We start from the raw sequence: 18,200 nt of genomic DNA on the forward strand, positions 1-18,200 counted from the left end.
TCACAGCCACACTTCTCTGCACTGATAGATTAAATGATTCTGTTAATTAGTGGAGCGTTGTCACTGAAACATGACGTTCATTAGATCATTGTTCTGTTTTTAATCTCTGTCTGATAATCTATAAATGAAACTGATCTAACAGTCCGCTCTACAAGTCGTAGAATCCACTATGTGTAACCCAACGAAAAAGTGTGAAAACAACAAATGTTGCGCCTCCTTTTCTAGACGTGCAGGTGGATAAAAACGCTGGATTAAAGCATTTAAGTGCGAGCGGTGACATCTGAGCAGAGACGCATCGTGTGTGTTATCAGCAGCAGTGATTCGATTATTCAGTCACAGACAAAAAGCTCTATACGATCAGACGATGCAATCAATACAGTTGTGTGAAGGAGATGACACTTAATCAGCTGGTGTCATGATGTGAGGTTAAAGTAAGGAACTGTTGATGTCACACATCCAGTCAGATGATTTCATTATTATCATTTCTGTGCAATCGTTTGAATTAAACACATTCTGTTAATAGAAATCACCGAGCGGTTTGATTCATTTGGACTACTGTCAGAGCATCAAACATTCTACGAGATCGACTAAATATCATCATCATCATCGTCATGGTGATTGTTTTAAGGACACCTTACCCCAACGCTTGAAAAAATAGTTGAAGCCTGAAACACAGCACGAGAGTCGCTAAACAAGAGTGTCTGAAAACTGAACATCCATCACTAGAGAGACGGCTGATCAGTGTGATCCAACACACACACGCTTCAAATATTACAACATCCGTACTGTGTGTGTGCGTGTGGGTGTGTGTTTTACCTGAGGCAGTGGAGGTCCGTCTGAGGTGGTCTGAGTGTGGTTTCCGGTGTGGTCTGGTGCTGTGGAGGGAGTGAGATGGACTGGAGGAGCAGCTCCTCCTCTCCGACTGAGGAGAAGGGGACGGCACATCTGGCTTCTCTGGAACCGTTGATGGAGGACGCCCATCCTCTGGACACACACAGACACACACACAGACACACAGACACACACACAGACAGACAGACAGACAGACACACACACACACACACACACACACACACACACACACACACACACACACACACACACACACACACACACACACACACACACACACACACACACACACACACACACACACACACACACACACACACACACACACACACACACACACACACACACACACACACACACACACACACACACACACACACACACACACACACACACACACACACACACACACAAAAAATCAGGTCCAATTCTGATACTGATCACATCACACACATTTATTTTGGTGCAAAGGACTAACGTTTCGACGCACTACGACGACGTCAGTTGAATAACTGACAGACACACCAGTGTGAGACCAATGCTGCCACAAAGAGGGGGGGGATAAACACACACGTCATGTGGCCTGCTGATTCCTGGCACGGCTCCAGGCAGAAAGACTTTATCACATGACTTCACAAGGCCGAGGTTTGTTCCTCTGACTTCTGTGAACGGATGAGGAACGCTGCTCGTTTGTACCAAACTGTTGGACCTGGATGTGATTCTTTCTGCCTTTTACATTTACAGTTAATAAATCAGTAAGCTTTCTCCAAACAAGGTCATCAAACAGAACGCTGCCCTTTCAATTATTAACATGTATTCATTCAGGGTGAGGGACATCGTTCATCGGCAGCTTAAAGGCAGAGTTAGTAATTTCCTCCAGATCCACTTTTTAAGATTTTGGTGTAAATTGTCTTTAGGTCCTGACAGAAATTAATAACTCATGTGCTCTGAAAAAGGAACCAAGAAAATCTGTCATCTGTATCAGTTGTGAGCCTGTAAAAACTTCGACCAATGTCTGCCACGAGGTACCAATCTGATGAACCAATCACAGCCTCCCTGTCTCCCTGCTCTCTCTGTACCTCTTGTGTGCTCTAGCCCACACTCAAAGCACGTCACCGATGACGGAGTTTGCTCTCTGACCTTTGTTGTTGAATCGAAACAGGTTGACGAATGAGCTGTACGCGGAGCGGAGGGGAGGATCATCCTGCTCCGGGGTCAGTGGTTTGAACTGGGTCAAGTGGGAGGGGCTGGCCGGCGAGAGGACAGGCGGCTCGACGCTCCAGTCCGTCGAGGATGAAGGCGAGGACTTGTCGTCAGCAGCCATCTCACTGCTGGTCCTGTAACGGGAAGGGAGAGAAAAGATCATAAGCATGTGTAACTGATTCCCCGTAATGAGATGATGACAGTTTCTCTTACAGCAGGGAAACATGATGATGTGCGCAGCAGGATCAGTCAATCTGTCAACAGCTTCTGTGCTTTCTTTACAGCTCATTTTAAAACACAAATAGATTATAAACTACAAGTGACCCTGTAGACATTCACCTATGAGCACAGACGTGTAATAACTGTGTTAGAAAACCTCAGAGCTGTTAACACTCTCTTAAAGTTCTCAGCACCGAAGTTGCATTTCCAAAAACAGCTTAACTGTGCAGCTAAACTTTATTATTAATCGATCAATCCACCTTTATTTCTACTCAAGAGATCACTGAGGGGAACCCCTGATTCACAAAGATACACCAAGTCATTCACAGAGGCAACTAAAAGGCAGACAAATAAGCATTAAAAGAACCAGACGACAGATAGAAAGAAGCGCCCTAAAATCAACAAACTTCATGTCAAATACGTCGCTGCCAACGTTTAGTACAAAACAGACAGTGTAAACTCTCTCCTGTCCACTACGCTCTGCCAATGAAAGATGTCTGATCCAACCTTCACAACAGGGTTGGTGGGAAGAACTAACAAACTCCATTCGATCTTCAGAGTCACTTTGCACCTTTAAGAGAAAACTAAAGACACAGCTCTTTATGAACACCTACGACCTTAATGATGATGATGACGATATTTAGGATGGTTCTGACGACGATTTAGAGCTCTGAAGAGCAACTGTTGATTTTGTGCTCTGCCTCTATTCACTTCCGGTCAGAACCTCTGGTCATTTCCTGTCAGCACCTGTGCTCTGCCTCTGGTCACTTCCTGCATGTCCGATCAAACTTAAAGCTGTTTGTTTGCACTTGCTGATGTTGTTTCCTCCTCTCTAGATCCTAGCTTGTGTTGCTCTTCTCTGATGTACATCGCTTTGGATAAAACGTGCCCTGAATGAATTATAGAATTGTTGAGTTTGCTCAACTTTTTGTTTTTGATGGATCCTGAGTAAAAGGAGAATTTCCCACGATGTTTTTCTAACTTCATCTGTCAATGGAGATCTGGGCCAGAAAAAAAACAGTGAAGCAGGAAGGAAACTGAGAGATTATTTTCTGTGATTCTGACTCTTCAGTCCTCCCTAACCAGGAAAAGAAAAGGTTTAACATGTTTTCTTTAAAAACACACACACTTGCTCCCACAAGAGAAGTCGGAAGTATCTCATTATGAACCTGTCACTGGGTCGTCCGACAGAAGAAACCCAGCAGATGATCAGGTGACTGGTTAGTGAAAGTCGGCTGATAAGGTTATCCAGGAGCCGGAAGTCAACCTCGCTTTCTTATTATTCACTATTAATTATGTGTACTTCAAAGCTTCTCTGGACTTTCCCTTTCAAAAAAAAAAAAAAGCAACAGATCGCTTGTGTTTGCTACGCATGCCATCTCAGATGAAGTGCTGAAGAAATAGAGGAAGTAGCGGAATCGCATTCCCCACCTCATCATGTGATCATAACAGGCCGTGGCGTGACCGAGCCCTCCACCTGATCACACCGGATATCACTCAGATGTGTACACAAGCTGATGTTTACTATCACTCCGGTCTCATTTTCAATCCCCTATAAATTCAATAGTCAAGTCAGTTGCCATTGCTTTACTCAACCAGAGCAGCTGACTTGTACGCTAGCTATCAACTGTAACGTCAGGTGTATCGGTGGAACCAGTGCCCGTGTTAACTGGCGACCACAAGCCGAATGCGCTTTGAAAACGAAAAAAAACAACCCGCAAATCCCTCTGAATTTAGTATTTCATCAAAGACACATCTCATTAATATGTTTTGACGTTTGAAGAGACACCTTAGAGGACTCTTTCCGTTTATAACAGCTGTTGTAACTACGACAACCACAGGCGGATTCGGCTGAAGTCACCAGTTAACACGGTCACTCTTTCACACGCAACACCGGCATCTTAGCTACCTCGTCAATTTCTTTGACATTTCTATTCTATCAAAATATCAGCTGCTTCCCATTGTCATTTCCAATCAAATGAACTCTTTGAGATCTAACAACCCCACCTAGTACATGTAGTAAGGATTTCAGACCGTTAGCAAACTAGTTTGACGAAATGTACAGTAAGACAGCTGTATTTAGCCAAGCTATCCACAGTTAGCCTCCTGTACTAGCTAGCTACAACTTTAATCTGGGAACAGTTGACACAGGAAATGTGATTGAACTGTTACGACAGCGAAAAATTAAAAATTACCCGTCCACTATTTGAATTTGGCATCAATGTATGAAGCAGTCCAACATCGAAGACAGAATAAAGCCGACTCCCGTAGTCAGGCAGCCCTGACGAATCGATAACCGCACTCAATCCAACTGTTGTGATCAAGACAAAGAAGGCAGCAGAGGTCACACTCAGAAATATCGATCAAATAAACTTTATTCTTATGATAGGAGGCTGTATTTCAGGTAATTTAAACAGGGTTCCCACTGTTTTCTGGAGATCATTTACGAGGACATAATCTGTGACAATGAAGATGGTATGAACAAACACCATTATGTTCATTGCTCTGGATATCTGATTCAAAAAAGTATTTGGCTCAAACTAGGAACTCTTACATGCTTTTAAATTATGACGAATTGATCACAATAATGCAAATACACATGCCGATATATAGTACTTAATTAATCAAATCAATATAAGCAAGTTACAATGATGATTTGGACATTTATAACCTAATCCTTCCTCTTGTTTTCTTCTACGTAAAAATGTAGAGCCAACAAAAGTAGCGCCCTACTCAAAATAAAAAAAAATCTCCAGGACATGCCGTGTTTCCTTTTATTTCCATGACTGAAAAATGGGTCAACTGCTTTTCAGGTTTTCCAGGTTTTTTCCCTGTTTACAGTTAGAAATTAATAATTTGATCTGAAAGAGACATATGTCAACTGCTGTGTAAACAAATATAGTAGGCCTCTTCAGCCATAGTCAACACAAACACAAACAAACCAAGATAAAAATAATCCATGCAATATTTCCAGTACATCTGCATATCTGTGTCAGGCCATAAGGATGCAATTCGTTCACTAAATGCCAAGAATCAGACACACTGTCTGACCACAACAAGCTCTTTATTTACTCATGGACAAGCTGACATAATTACCATGAAGTCTGGTGTGTTTCAGAGCGTGTCACAGTCCCAAGAGTAAAACAAAAACAAAACATATAACTATAGAGGTTATAAATGTGTTTAGTTTGAAAGAAAAGTGGATTTAGTCTGACCACCTTTGTGAAAATATAAAGGTTTGATTTTACACGTACCTTTTATATTTTATAAACATGAAATTCAAACATAAAGAGAAGGAACTTTTAACAACTTGTTATCATGAAGGATGGCACAAAGAACATATGTGACTGTAAAACACAACATTTCACTCAAAAATGTTTTTTTTTTCAAGCATGTGTAAACATAGAAGGAATTTCCCTGCAATTGAAGTTTCCATACATATAGCCTACTATATACTGAGACTACTGAGCAGTTATTCTCTTGTAATAGCCTATCTTAGTCTGCGATTTTGTATATACTGCTTTATTTTCAATTGTTTGTGCTTTTCTTCAACACTCTTTCTTGTTGTACTGTTGCTTATTTCTTATTGACATTTCTTGTTTTATTCCTATTTAAAATTATATTCCGATATTTCTACTGCTATATCTTTTGTAAGAGCAACTGTAACGACTCAACTGCCTGTTAATTCTGTTTCCCTACGTATTAACTCACAGGTTCAGAGGCTATAAACGCACATACTTATCACTATCCCCATCGTGAGGAAAATTCGAGTCCTACTTTTAAATAGAGTCATTCATAGTTGAACTAACAATTATCCAAAAACAAATGGATAGCTGAGTTTTGGAGGCAACGGCTTCAGAATAGACAACTTCTGCCTGAAAGACTTCGCGCAGGGAGACTTTTAATCGCCATCCCGATTGGCCCTCAGCTCCTGGGACGCGCATGCGCTGTACAGCGGCGGACTTTCTGTTTATATTTAAAATGGAACGAGCAGCATTTTACCCACGACATATTTTAAACTATTAAAGACATTATTAGCGTTCGTTTATCATCGATAAGGGCTTTTATTAGCAAGACGCGAAGTCTCCCGCTTGTTGAAGTTTGTTAACGGTAAGTTTTGTCCTAATTTTGAATGTAATGTGCTACTTTACACCACCCGGTTAGTGATTAAGATAGTACAGATGTCGGTTGGCTGGCTAGCGTTAAATTTAAAAAAATCGTCAGCTTAGTTATGCTCAAAAAAGGAAATGCTCAAAGTGTCTAAAACCTCCAGTTTCATGCCTAAAATGTAACATAGATAGATAAAAGACAGACAGACACATACATGGCAACACCGACTCCCTTTCCGTACTTGTGACGTCATGCTCCTTGTGCTAAAAACACTGTTGTACAAAGTCCCGTGTTTTGCTTTAACAAATTATTTAATCACACAGCCCTTCATAACACCTGATCATGTTACCTGTGCGGACAATGACACCCATCACGTCCTCCAAGCAGTCTTCAGCTGCAGCATCGAAGATCAAAAATAAGCTTCTCAGTGAGTCTGACACACTTTTTCAAACCATTTAATACATTTGTGCAGTCCTCATATATTTTCTGAACGAGCAAACACGTGGGAATTCTGTTATTCTTCTTTGTTGCTGCACCAGACACGTCTTCCTTCTTCAAGGTGTCTCTGAAGAAGAACAACAAGGCCCTGGCTGTTGCTCTGGAGATGCAGAAGGAGCGGAGCCGGCAGCTGGAGAAAGACATCATGTTCCTTCAGAAACAAGTGGAGGCTCTGTGCTTTGAGTTAGCCGCAAAGAAGTACAAGCACAGGAAACTGGTTGGTTTGTTGTTTGAAAATATCAACACTCAGAGTTTAGTTTACATTAAGTAGGTTACTGCTTATTATTTTACTGCTCCTAGAAAAACAGGATCATAACGATGAGCAGTAAAATAATCGGACAGGAGCAGGAACCTCTAATTTGCATTTCATAAAGGAGGACAAAACTAAAGGGACAATACCTAGCCTCAAATACACACACACACACACACACACACACACACACACACACACACACACACACACACACACACACACACACACACACACACACACACACACACACACACACACAGCCTCAGACACCGCACGCTCACACACTTCTCTCTACAAACCTCCTACCCTCAGGCTACAGGTTCATATCACTCACCTGCAGGATGAAGAGAGCCAAGTCAATCTTTGTGCCCACACTCACTCATGAATGGCTTATCTATATATTTATTTTAACCAGCACTCTCTTTAACCTTTCATAACATTATTCATGCCCTATTTATCGTGGTAGTAGTTGTTTAGAAGGCTGTTATTTCTGACCGTGCACATTTGTTTTAACAGACAAACTATCTCAGAATTTCCCTTTTTGAATTGATGATTGACTGAAGTTTTTTTTTCTCTCACAGCTCCTCATCTTGAAAAACCTCCACAGCAACACTCGACAGCACCTGGACATGGTGGCTGACTTGTTCTCTGATGGTGTAAGACGTATTTCCACTCAAACATGTTCTCTTTTTGTGTGTTACCTAGAGATGGACATTAAGGGCACAATTGTACTTGAAAGACGCACACTATTATCTCAGTGATGTTATTTTGAGTTGAGAACTCTGAACCAAACGGAAGTCGAGGATACCTATTTATCAAACTACACCTGACATTATCTGTGATTTTATTTGTATGATTTACCTGCAGGATCTTCCTAAACTGTCGGAGGAAGCAAATATCTCATCAGGCGACTTTGACAGAGAACCTCTTCAAATGGAAAGGTGAGGAAATACTGTGTTCAGATTGATTTGGACTTTGAACTAATAACATGTCTTTGAGGTCTCTGCAGCTTTGAATTCATTCTGTTTTTTTCTTTCATCCTGTCCCTCACCCTCCTCCCAACTCTGATTATTAGTCCTACAGATCAGTTACCTCCCCAGCCTGAAGCTCTAGAGCCCTTGCCGTGTCCCCTCCAAAAAATCACAGCAGATTTGCCTGAAACAAAAACCTGTGCAGATGCCTTCAATATCCAGAGCAGACTGCCACCACCCTCTGATGTTTGCAAAGGTAAGCACCTGAAAAGTCTTTTTTATCATAAATTATTGTTGCCCACTGAGATTTTCATAAAAAGTTTGCTGGAAATTTTAATTTTTATCAAATTATTGCAGAGAAAACTTCAGAGAGAAGGCGTTCAAGCCAGCACAAACTAGTTCCTGGGATGGGACTGTCTCGTCCGTCCTGCAGCCTAATGGAGGAAGTAGATCGGCTTTCAAGGAAAATCTCTCAATCTGGGTTTGACATGAAGTCTGTCCCCTGTCCTCAGAACAGTCAAACCCCCTCAGCTTCAAGTCTAAATGAAAAACCCAAGCCATCTCTCTCCGACAATGTTCCCCTTTCAAGTAGCTCAGTCATTGAACCAGAATCAGAAACTGGCAAAAAACAGGAGAATACAGTTCTTCTGAATGCGACAATGGACATGACGCTGAGTAATTCTGTTGAGATAGTCACCGTGGAAACTAAGGCTAAGAAGACAAGACGTGTTGGCAGGCCGAAAAAGAAGGAACAAGCCTCAGGGTCAAATGTGGGGGAAAATCCACAAGTGAAGAGCTCTGCAGATTCTAAGTTGAGTGCGGCTCAGAGTTCTCCTACTGGTTCTACAGATGACCACGCACCAGAGAGTATTAAAGACCCGGAGGTTACAGAGTCTCAGTCACCCAAATCACAGAGTACGAGTGTCACCACCACTCGCATTCCCAAACTGAGCAAGTCTGAGGCTGGCAACAACTCGAAGAAGGCGAAGAAGAAATTAAAATCCAATGACACCCCCAAGTCCAAAAGAGACTCTGTTGATACTGCCCCACCAGACGTGGACGATTATTTCATGGACCCTGATTTTAGACTCTCAAAAGCCAGAGAGAGTCTAAGACTAGCACCAGAGGACGATACCGCAGAGGAGGCGTGGCCTAAAATCACATGCAGGAGGTCCAGGACAAAAGGCAGGAGGATGTCCACATTCACCAGGACGCCTTTTGTGACTTTGCCATTGCGTGAAAGTGAGATCAGAAAGTCAGAATTTGAAAAAATCCAAAATGAAATGGAAGAAGTGATCGAGAGAAAATATAAAGCATCCAAAGACCATGAACTACCTGAAGAATTCCTGTTCTGTGCTGATGAGGTTGCACTTCCTAGTTCTGGACATTTGGTAAATGAAGTACAGAGAAATGAAGTCAGGACAAATTCTGCAGGAAGTCACAAACCAAAATGCAGGGGGACGTTTGTGATCTCAGTCGCCAGGGAGAGCATGTTATCGAGCAGAGCTTCCCCAGAAGTCGATGTCGCAGAGCACGACGTGATGCCTTCTGCAGGATCCTCCATCTGTGAGGCAGAAGGAGCCGCTGTTATGCAACATTCAGGCTCAAGTCCACACAGTGAAAGTGATGGTGCATGTGTCCAGACAACACCCAGCTCATGTAAGCGTCCCTGGCTGGCCACTCAGGATTCAGGAAGCCCACAAGAGGATTCGACTGGCAAAGAAAACCACGATGCACCACAGCTGGACCCAGAATGTTCTTCAGAAACTGAGTTTCAGAAACCTAAAAAAGCAAGGAGAGAAGAAACGAATGGGTCCAGTAAAAAGAAAACTGTGCAGAGGGAGGAGTGTGTTGAAAGTTTAATTAACAGGAAGCAGAAGACCAAAGGTCGCCATAACAACACAGGGTTTAGATCTGCCTCTCCTATCAATGATGTTGACGATGCTGAAAGAAATCAACACCAACTAGATGAATTACAAGTTGTTGACCCACATTCTTACATTAGCGAAAAAGACGAACTCTTTGCATATTTATTTTCTCTGACACCTGACAAATCCAAGAAGGAGTCAAACCCAAAACAGAAGAGGAAGACGTCCAAGCTGAAGAGACCCACACAGACCAGAAATCTGAGGGAGACGTTTGTCGTCTATGGAGGCACAAACAAAGACGACGTCTCACTGAACGACTTCAGGACATCTAATTTGTCAGATTACAGTCACATGGTGGACAGCAGAGGAGCGGCAGGTCGTCAAGATGTGGGAGACCTGCTGACAGATGAGATGCCTCCGTGGACGCACATCGATGTCAGCCATGCTGACTCTGAAGCCGGCTCTTTACCTGCGACCCCCAGGAGGGAGACGTCGAGCAGGCCGGCAGTGATCGAGGAGTCTGCTGCTGTCACAACTGAAGCCTCGTCAGGTGGGACGTCCTCTAATTTGTCTTTTATTTATTTAATAATTACCTGGTAAAGGTTAAAGGTCAAACTCCAGTGAAGATGGCGGGTCTTCTATTGCAACATTTGTTTTTTCTTTTATGAAATGTCCTGACTTGATCTTTTAAGGTTTTTTATTTTGGGGCTTTTTATGCTTTTATTGTACAGATAGGACAGTGTATATAGAGTCAGAAATCCGTAGAGAGAAAGTGAGAAATGGCATGTGGGAAAGTATGGGGCGTGCGCACCAACCAACAGGCCACAGCCTGAATTGATCTTTTGATTAATGCCGCCAGTTAAGGCATTTGTTCACTGGGAGGAACAAGCTGTGTTGGAACTAACTAACTAAGTCAATGTTATCATTTTTTTCTGTTAACAAGTTTAAAACTGATTTAAGTGAATACATAAAACCTTCCTGTGCGACTTTCAGAGCAGATATTCAGAACAAAACAGGTGCTGTCTTTGGACACGCCTCCTACTTCCCTTAGCTCTCCCCTCCCCTCCTTACTCCACAATACATTCACATCAGTTTGTTAAAGTTGGCGGGACATCTTGAATAGGAAGTGTTCTATTTTAGAAATTACACATATTAAGTCTTCAAACTGTGTAAAGAGCAAATTTTATTCATTCCTCTTGTTGGGCTGGATTTAATTTAAAGGTCACATATTATTCTAAATGCACTTCAGCATGTTCCTCTAACTCTAAAATGTGTCTCTTGTCCGTTGACAAACTCGCCAGTGATGAGAATCAAGTCCATCCTCTCCATCTTTTGCCTGCTCCACTTTTCAGAAAGTGTGTGCTCAAACAGGCCGTTTGGAGATTTTCCCTTCATGACATCACAAACGGCAGTAACCCCTCCCCCAGGTGGGTGGCACTCCCACAGCTAGGTGTTTGTTCTGAACCTCTGAGTCTGCCTTCTCACCATAAACAATAGGGCATGGAGCGATAAAGACAGAGACACCCAAGCCCTTCCAAAGAGGGGGCGTAGTCAGACACAGCTCATTTACATATTTAAAGGTACAGACACAGAAACAGCCTGTTCTGAGCAGGGCTGAAATAGAGGGGTTCATAGGCATGATCAAATACAGGATCAGAGTGGATTTAGAACAAGAAACTTCACACACATGTTTTGGGGAGATCTGAGACCCTCTCTGGTTGAAGAAGAGGAAGAGAATACGTGACCTTTAAGAGCTCAACTTATTTGTGTGTTTTTGCAGCAAGTGGAGTCTTAACAACACTGACCAACACCATCTCAACTCCAGACGGTGAAGCAGGAGGCAGAACCAGGAGACGAAATGGTGTCGTCAGCTACAAAGAACCGACCCTCAACAGGTGAGGACTTCTCGTTGCAACTGATCAGTGGTAGCATCTTTGTTTCAGGTTCAATTAAAGCAGGAAGTGATCATTATTATTTATTTTTTTACAGCAAAATCAGGCGCGGAGATAAATTCACGGACAGCATGTTTCTGAGCTCTCCGGTGTTTAAGGAGGGGAAGAAGAAGAGACAGAAGAAGACTGGAAACAAAGCAGCGCGGGAAAAGTCTGTTAATGTGGACTGATTGTTTTTATTTTTCTTAATCTGTTTTTTGTTTCGGTATTGTACTTTTATCCAAACATGTTCACTGACATGTAGACGTAATGAACGTGTGTTCTGCAAACAGAACATGTGTTCTGGTTGGTAATGTGTGTCAGTGATGACGGGAAGTTTGCTCATTAATAATTCAGCGCAGACTGTTCACCTGAGAAGTCTGCCCCCCGTTAAAGACTCCTCACAAAGGTCGGCTGCGTTGGTGTAGCATGACGGCAGACGGCTGTACAGAGTTTAGTGTCATCATGAAAACTGGAGGGCTGGGGTCGGTTAGCAGAGTTTAGTGGTGAGTACAGCATGTTGACTTAAATATTGTTTTTATTAATTAAACTGACATTTTACATTAAAGATGGATTCAGTTTTGCTTCATTTGCACCCAGGACTTTGAGTTGTTCTTAGAGAATTTGTTAATAGGTGAACTAGACTTTCTCTGCATGTTAGGTCGGACATGTTGGTAGGTCTCTGTGAGGTCCGACAGAGGATCAGGTTTATCTCCTGCATCCTCAGCAGTAGATTAAGCCATGACTCTGTTTTCATGAACACAATGAACCTGGTTATGTTTTTGAAGTATCCTTGTTATTTGTTCTGCAGGTAAACACTGTATCCTGGTTTCAGGTTTTAGATTCACTATCTGGCGCTCAGGTGGCGACCAGTGGTGTAAATACCTGCTTCAGAAACCATAACTATCTACCACTACAAGGTATTTACCTAGGTCTAGGGTTGTCACGATACCAGGATTTAAAACTCGGATTCTAGTAAAAATCAAACTAAATTGATACCTATTTTAAAACAACAACCAAAATAGAAGTCCTAGAGAGCCAACATTGGAGCATTTCTTGTTTTAGTTGCTTAAAGACTTTATATGCGATTTTTCACACTTAAATGTAATAGAAATCAAGTATATGAACCAAGCAGCAACCTCCGGAAAAATTAAGCCGATGCTGAAGTGTAAAATACTGCAGTTCCTCGTGTGTCCACTAGAGACTGGCTGGAGAAGCACAGGAAAAAAAATTCTAAAAATCCTGTTTTTACAGCAGAGATTAACATGTTTACAGCCTGGTTCAAAAAACCCAAATAGGTCTGATTAGCTCATGTCTCGATCGACACACACTGTACAGAAAAAGATAGGAAAAAGGAAATATATATATATATATATATATATATATATATATATATATATATATATATAGGAAAAAGAATACTTTAACACACTTGATTTCACACAAATATCCAGGTTATGGTTGTTGTTTTGAAGTATCCAGAATATGCCACCTGAAGAAATCCACAAGAATGGAGTATTGTAAGATAAACACGTAATTCAAGTGTTTGCTCCGTCTTTGTTGGTACAGACGAGCTGCTGAGATGGTGAGAAATCAAGATTAATTCAACATAAATTATTAGAAAAACCACAAACTGTCACAAACACAGAAACGATGGAGAACCAGGTTTCTCTGAAAAATCTCAGAACAAGGATTCAACTCTAAATGGGGAGACGAGGAAGAGGAAGCATGCCAGCGCTCCCTGCTGCCAGTAGATCCTTTTTATTCACCCTCCACGTTATGCAGATGATACTGTATTGGGATGTCGTCCTGTTTTTCCAGGAGTTCTGCTTGAAAGTATTCTGATCAGAAAATGGAGGCGAGGCAGCTGAAAAGAGAAGTCGAAGCCCTCATGTGAGTCCAACATAAAGAACGTAGTGATTGTAGATTTAAGAGCAATGACTTAAGATGGCATCAGGTGTATTTATTCTTTCCTTTCCCCTCAGCGGGGACTACATCGGACAGAAACTGAGAGAGAAGTCCTTTGACCCAAAGGGGAAGGGGACCTCCACCGTGCTGGATGATTTGGTAAAAAAAAAGCATGGGATGACATGTTAACGGAAGATAGATGACAACTTGATTTGTGTCCATGTTACAGGCTCACTACGACCTGGCCATCAGCGTCGCTCTGTGGTGGCTGGAGAAAGAGGAGGGACGGGATGTGTTCGACAGAGACATCATGTAAGCAGCCTGTGTGTTCAAAGACTTAAGGTACCACTGACCATGGGATGGGTACATGTTTTGAAACACAATCTTTTAGTCTTTCAGTGAACACCGGGAATGTTCAGATCAAACACTCAACTAAAATCCCTCCTGGTCAGTTTATTGGTCGAGCTGCAGGCAGGTAGCCAAACTCCCCTCTGGTAGTTCCGTCCTAATCGTCTTACATAACTCACTGAGGTTTCATTAACTGAGTTTATACTCTTGCATAATTTGTCGTTAATCTCTTTGTTACGTTTCCCCTTTATAAGCATGTTTTTAAATCAGAGTTATATTTGAAAGGTTTGAAAGATTTAAACCGAACATCTCCTCAAGAGAAAAAGGCCGACCTAAGAAACTTAAAAAATCCACACATCGGAATAAAGGAGCTTTTGTTTTTGTGATCCACATTTTCAGCTACTTTTAGTTCTCCTAATGAGAACCACTGAAAGCATTTCTGCTTTAAAGTTCACATATTCTCCTCCTCATCAACCAGTTTAAATAAGTCTCAGAGCTCCTCCTGGGTCTGATTGAAATATTTACTTAAAAAATAACTGTTTAAACTTTTTAAATTTGAAACACTTAAAGGTGACATATTCTCCTCCTCTTCAATCAGTTTAAATAATTCTCAGAGCTCCTAAAAACATGTGTGAAGTTTCTTATTCTAAATCCACTCTGATCCTGTACTTGATAATGCCTATAAACCCCTCTATTTCAGCCCTGCTGAGTTAGAGAAACATGGTGAAGTGTGTTTTGCATAATATGTGACCTTTAAATATTAGGCCCCCCCAGGTTTCCATGATGTTTAAAATGAACTCAATCCTCTTCACACCTACAGCGGGGCAACAAGCGGCTCAGGAATGGCCCAGTATCCTAATCGTTTGGAGCGCGAGGCAATGATCCTGTCATCATTTGCTGGGATTATTATGGTGAGTGTCCACGTTTTATACACAAGGTTTAGTATTGGTAGAATTAGCTGTCGGTCTTACACCTCCTTGTGTTCAGCCCTGGCAGCACATCACCCCAACCCTCTCCCCCCTCCACCAGCTCCCAATAAATCCTGCTTCAAACACAAAATGCTCCTCCTCATTTACAAAACCCTCCGTGCCCTCGTCCCTCAGTACCTCTCTGACCTCCGACCTCCCACACACCACATCCTGAAACCTGCGGTCTTTGGACACTGGCCTGCTGTCCATACCACACACCAGACTCCTCACCTATGGAGGCGGGGCCTTCAGCGTCACAGTCCCCTTCCCTCTGGAACACCCAGCTCTTTAGACAATCGAATGCCTCATCTTCGGACACTCAAAAAAACTCTTTAAACACTGTCTTTTCTCCACAGCGTACGACCTCTCATAACTCTGCCTCCCCATCAGATTCCCATCTTTTCCATTCCAAACATGCACATAAAGAGCGTGGTCTTTAATCTCAACTCAGAATGTGTTTACTGGTTAAACCGGTTTGACGTTTTCCAACCTTTGACCCTTTTTTCCCGCCTTCAGAGCAGCCTTCCAGTGGAGGAAATCTTGGCGCTGTACAGGTGCAAACCTGCTGCTTCTTACCCCAACCAGCACTCCAAGGTACGAGGACCCTGGCTGATATTTCACTCTCCTCTGCAGAAACAGACCCTGTGTGTGTGAGTGTGTGTTATTGTGCCTGATGTGGTTTCCACTAAAGCCACTCCCGCCTCTTTTTTCCAACCTTAGGGTGCGCTCGTCCACCCCTTCACGTTATCCTACCACCCGTTGGCCATGCTCGGCTCTTACAAGGCCGTGCATCACTCCAAGAAGCACAGTAAGTGTGTCTACAATAATCAGAGTCATCTTTTATCTGTGGTTCCCAATTTATGTTGTATTTTTAGATAATTATGACAGACAGATACTTATGATATTTATTTCAGATGTTTCAAGATGCATAAGAATGTTTTTTAAAAAAAACCACTGCTCTAAAAACCACGTCGGTTATTTTCTGTTAGTGTCGTTGTACTTGAAATCATTCTTGGTCTCAAGCCCACTTCTTGAAGGTCTCCCTCTCGTCTCAGAATCAAAAGCATTTTTACTCGGTCTTGTCCCGGTCTCGGACTGGGCGGACTCCTGATTTTGATTTAAGACCGGTCAAGACCACCACTGATCTGCTACTTTTTCCTCGTCATTACTGTCATTAGAAATAAACAAATAACTTCAATTAATTTGTAGTTTGATTTTTATCCCCCGATTACGACCGCAACCTTCAACCCAATCGAAGTGAGTGACACGCCTCCTAAACACAAGATGAGGATTTTTCAGAGATATTTATGGTCTTGTTTTTGTCTCGGATCACTCTTGTCTCGGTAAGTGTGGTCTTGACTACAACACTGCTTTCTGTTTTAAAATCTGTTAAAGGTTTAAAGCTGAAAAGATGGCTGTCTGAGAGAATGAAAGCTAATGCTCCACCTAGACGAGTTCCAATGCAGTCTTCCTCACCCTCCTCCTCATCTCACTCCTTCCTCAGTGTGAGTAGACACAGCGAGCGTCCTTATCTCTGATTTATTTATTTTATATCTAGATTATTCCAGAGAAAAGAAGAGGGGAGCTTTCAGAACTATATCTTTGTTGACTACATGCACTGTAGTGCCACCCTGTGGTCATAAACAGACATCACATGTTCCTCACTAATGTCTCTCCTCTGACTCTCTCTCAGGACAGCAATGATGGCCGACAGGAGAGGACTGAGCACTACGAGGGTTCACTCGAGTCTCTGCGTGACTGAAGTCCTCTTCCTGCACTTTGTTATATGACTTTAAATCTGCCGACTGAGGGGAAAAAGTGTGTGAATTATAAAACCCTCAAAAGTTTGGACGTTGTGTAAAATGTCAATGATTTGCAAATCATGTCTTGGTCTCGGTTAGTGTGGTCTTGTGTGTGTCATTTTTATTTGAAAATAGCACAAAGACAACATATCAAATGCTGAAACTGAGACATTTCTTAGGTAAAAAAAAATACATCAGTAACGCCTTTCAAACTAAGACAGGACCGCCGAGACGTTAAAAGAAAACATGGCCATGTCCCAACATTTTTGTGGTGCTGGCGTCAAATCCAAATTTTCTTAAATTTAAATGGTAATTTACAATAAATTTTAGGTGATCAGTTAAAGTTTTAAAGGGAATATATTATGAAAAATCCACCTCTACATTGTTTTTGTCTTTTTGCACCACAACATGTGAAATAAACCTATCCAGTACTTTGTTTGTGGTCTGCATAAGTCTTACAACACAGAGAAAAATGTTCCATTTCAAATGTGCCCTCCTTGTGATGTCACAGTGGGACTCTGGTAAAAAAAAAATCCCCTATCCTCCCCTGGTATCTCCACCCATGGACTCCACCCCCAGCCTAGAGTAAAACCTTTGCACAGATCTGCCATTTTTATTTTCGCTAGCCAAGGAGTGATGTCTACGGGGAAAACTCAGGGGGGGGGTCATTGCATTTAAAGAGACACTGTTATGCCGCTACACAAACCCACAGCTAAATGCTATCTTTGAGCCTGACTCTAAGGCCAGTGAGCCCGTAACTTAATACCTCTCCTTACGTGTTGCGTAAACATGAAGATGTATCCTGCCTTACCTGAATGTGTGTGCAACTGTCCTGTCTGTTTGAGGGGTGCTTGTAGGTGACTCACCGCAAAGATCCTCGTACGTGCCACGACCAGCTTACTCTGACAGCCCGATCGACAGAGTCACTTGGGTACGATCTCCTCCGCCAGCCCTATCTTTCATATCAGTTTAGTTCATGTGCAAAAAAAACCCGTCAAGTGTTGAAACAAAAACAAACGTTACTTCAGATTCAGTCTCTCAGGTGTCTGCGTCCTCGCATCTCCCTCGTGGCGTCTCTTCAACTCAAAACTAATTTCCGCTGGCTCCTCCGCAGGTGCTGCTAATGAAGGTTACAGAGACAGAGCCACCACACCCCCCTCAGGTGTGTCGTCAATACTGACCCTGCTTCTCCTCCTACCAACCACACCTACCGCTAAAGACACTGAAGTGAATCCTCCTAACGCATTATCATAACAGACACACACAGCA

The 18,200-nt window shown here is 42.4% G+C and overlaps 3 protein-coding genes across 7 annotated transcripts in view; 2 read left to right on the forward strand and 1 right to left on the reverse strand.

The window, feature by feature from the left end:
• The window catches only part of pikfyve (phosphoinositide kinase, FYVE finger containing), a 28,934-nt gene extending 24,343 nt beyond the window's left edge, over positions 1–4,591 (reverse strand). For 3 of the 5 annotated variants that reach the window (XM_065962596.1, XM_065962595.1, XM_065962594.1), the window contains exons 1-4: positions 4,470–4,591; positions 1,993–2,189; positions 817–984; positions 639–665 (exon numbers count right to left, since the gene is read on the reverse strand). In XM_065962596.1, coding sequence (XP_065818668.1) covers positions 639–665; positions 817–984; positions 1,993–2,176 — 379 coding nt within the window. In that variant the 5' untranslated portion in view covers positions 2,177–2,189; positions 4,470–4,591. The remainder of the gene's footprint in view (positions 1–638; positions 666–816; positions 985–1,992; positions 2,190–4,469) is intronic. The other 2 variants (XM_065962598.1, XM_065962597.1) reach the window with 1 other exon arrangement.
• A 1,633-nt stretch (positions 4,592–6,224) lies between these two features.
• Positions 6,225–12,473, forward strand: sgo2 (shugoshin 2). Its single transcript, XM_020637865.3, has 9 exons — positions 6,225–6,384; positions 6,708–6,811; positions 6,924–7,099; positions 7,717–7,791; positions 8,003–8,076; positions 8,211–8,362; positions 8,464–10,524; positions 11,755–11,869; positions 11,964–12,473. The coding sequence occupies exons 2-9, from the start codon at positions 6,727–6,729 to the stop codon at positions 12,094–12,096; spliced, it is 2,871 nt and encodes a 956-aa protein (XP_020493521.2). The 5' UTR covers positions 6,225–6,384; positions 6,708–6,726; the 3' UTR covers positions 12,097–12,473.
• On the forward strand, positions 12,320–17,356 carry LOC109986924 (uncharacterized protein C2orf80). Its single transcript, XM_065962389.1, has 9 exons — positions 12,320–12,411; positions 13,727–13,798; positions 13,891–13,972; positions 14,043–14,125; positions 14,982–15,072; positions 15,646–15,723; positions 15,850–15,937; positions 16,525–16,634; positions 16,823–17,356. Exons 2-9 carry the CDS (start codon positions 13,758–13,760, stop codon positions 16,889–16,891), a joined length of 642 nt encoding a protein of 213 aa, XP_065818461.1. The 5' UTR covers positions 12,320–12,411; positions 13,727–13,757; the 3' UTR covers positions 16,892–17,356.
• Positions 17,357–18,200: the final 844 nt, after the last annotated feature.

The sequence above is a fragment of the Labrus bergylta genome, chromosome 13, assembly GCF_963930695.1.
Source record: "Labrus bergylta chromosome 13, fLabBer1.1, whole genome shotgun sequence".
Taxonomy (NCBI): domain Eukaryota; kingdom Metazoa; phylum Chordata; class Actinopteri; order Labriformes; family Labridae; genus Labrus; species Labrus bergylta.

Bases quoted from the DNA above. Each gene is read 5' to 3' on its own strand.
- LOC109986924 (XM_065962389.1), top strand. From the start codon at position 13,758: ATGGAGGCGAGGCAGCTGAAAAGAGAAGTCGAAGCCCTCAT. The intron at 13,799-13,890 runs GTGAGTCCAACA...CTTTCCCCTCAG, and splicing joins AGAGAAGTCGAAGCCCTCAT to CGGGGACTACATCGGACAGA. The intron at 15,724-15,849 runs GTACGAGGACCC...TTCCAACCTTAG, and splicing joins ACCCCAACCAGCACTCCAAG to GGTGCGCTCGTCCACCCCTT.
- sgo2 (XM_020637865.3), top strand. From the start codon at position 6,727: ATGTTACCTGTGCGGACAATGACACCCATCACGTCCTCCAAGCAGTCT. The intron at 6,812-6,923 runs GTGAGTCTGACA...TTGCTGCACCAG, and splicing joins GATCAAAAATAAGCTTCTCA to ACACGTCTTCCTTCTTCAAG. The intron at 10,525-11,754 runs GTGGGACGTCCT...GTGTTTTTGCAG, and splicing joins CACAACTGAAGCCTCGTCAG to CAAGTGGAGTCTTAACAACA.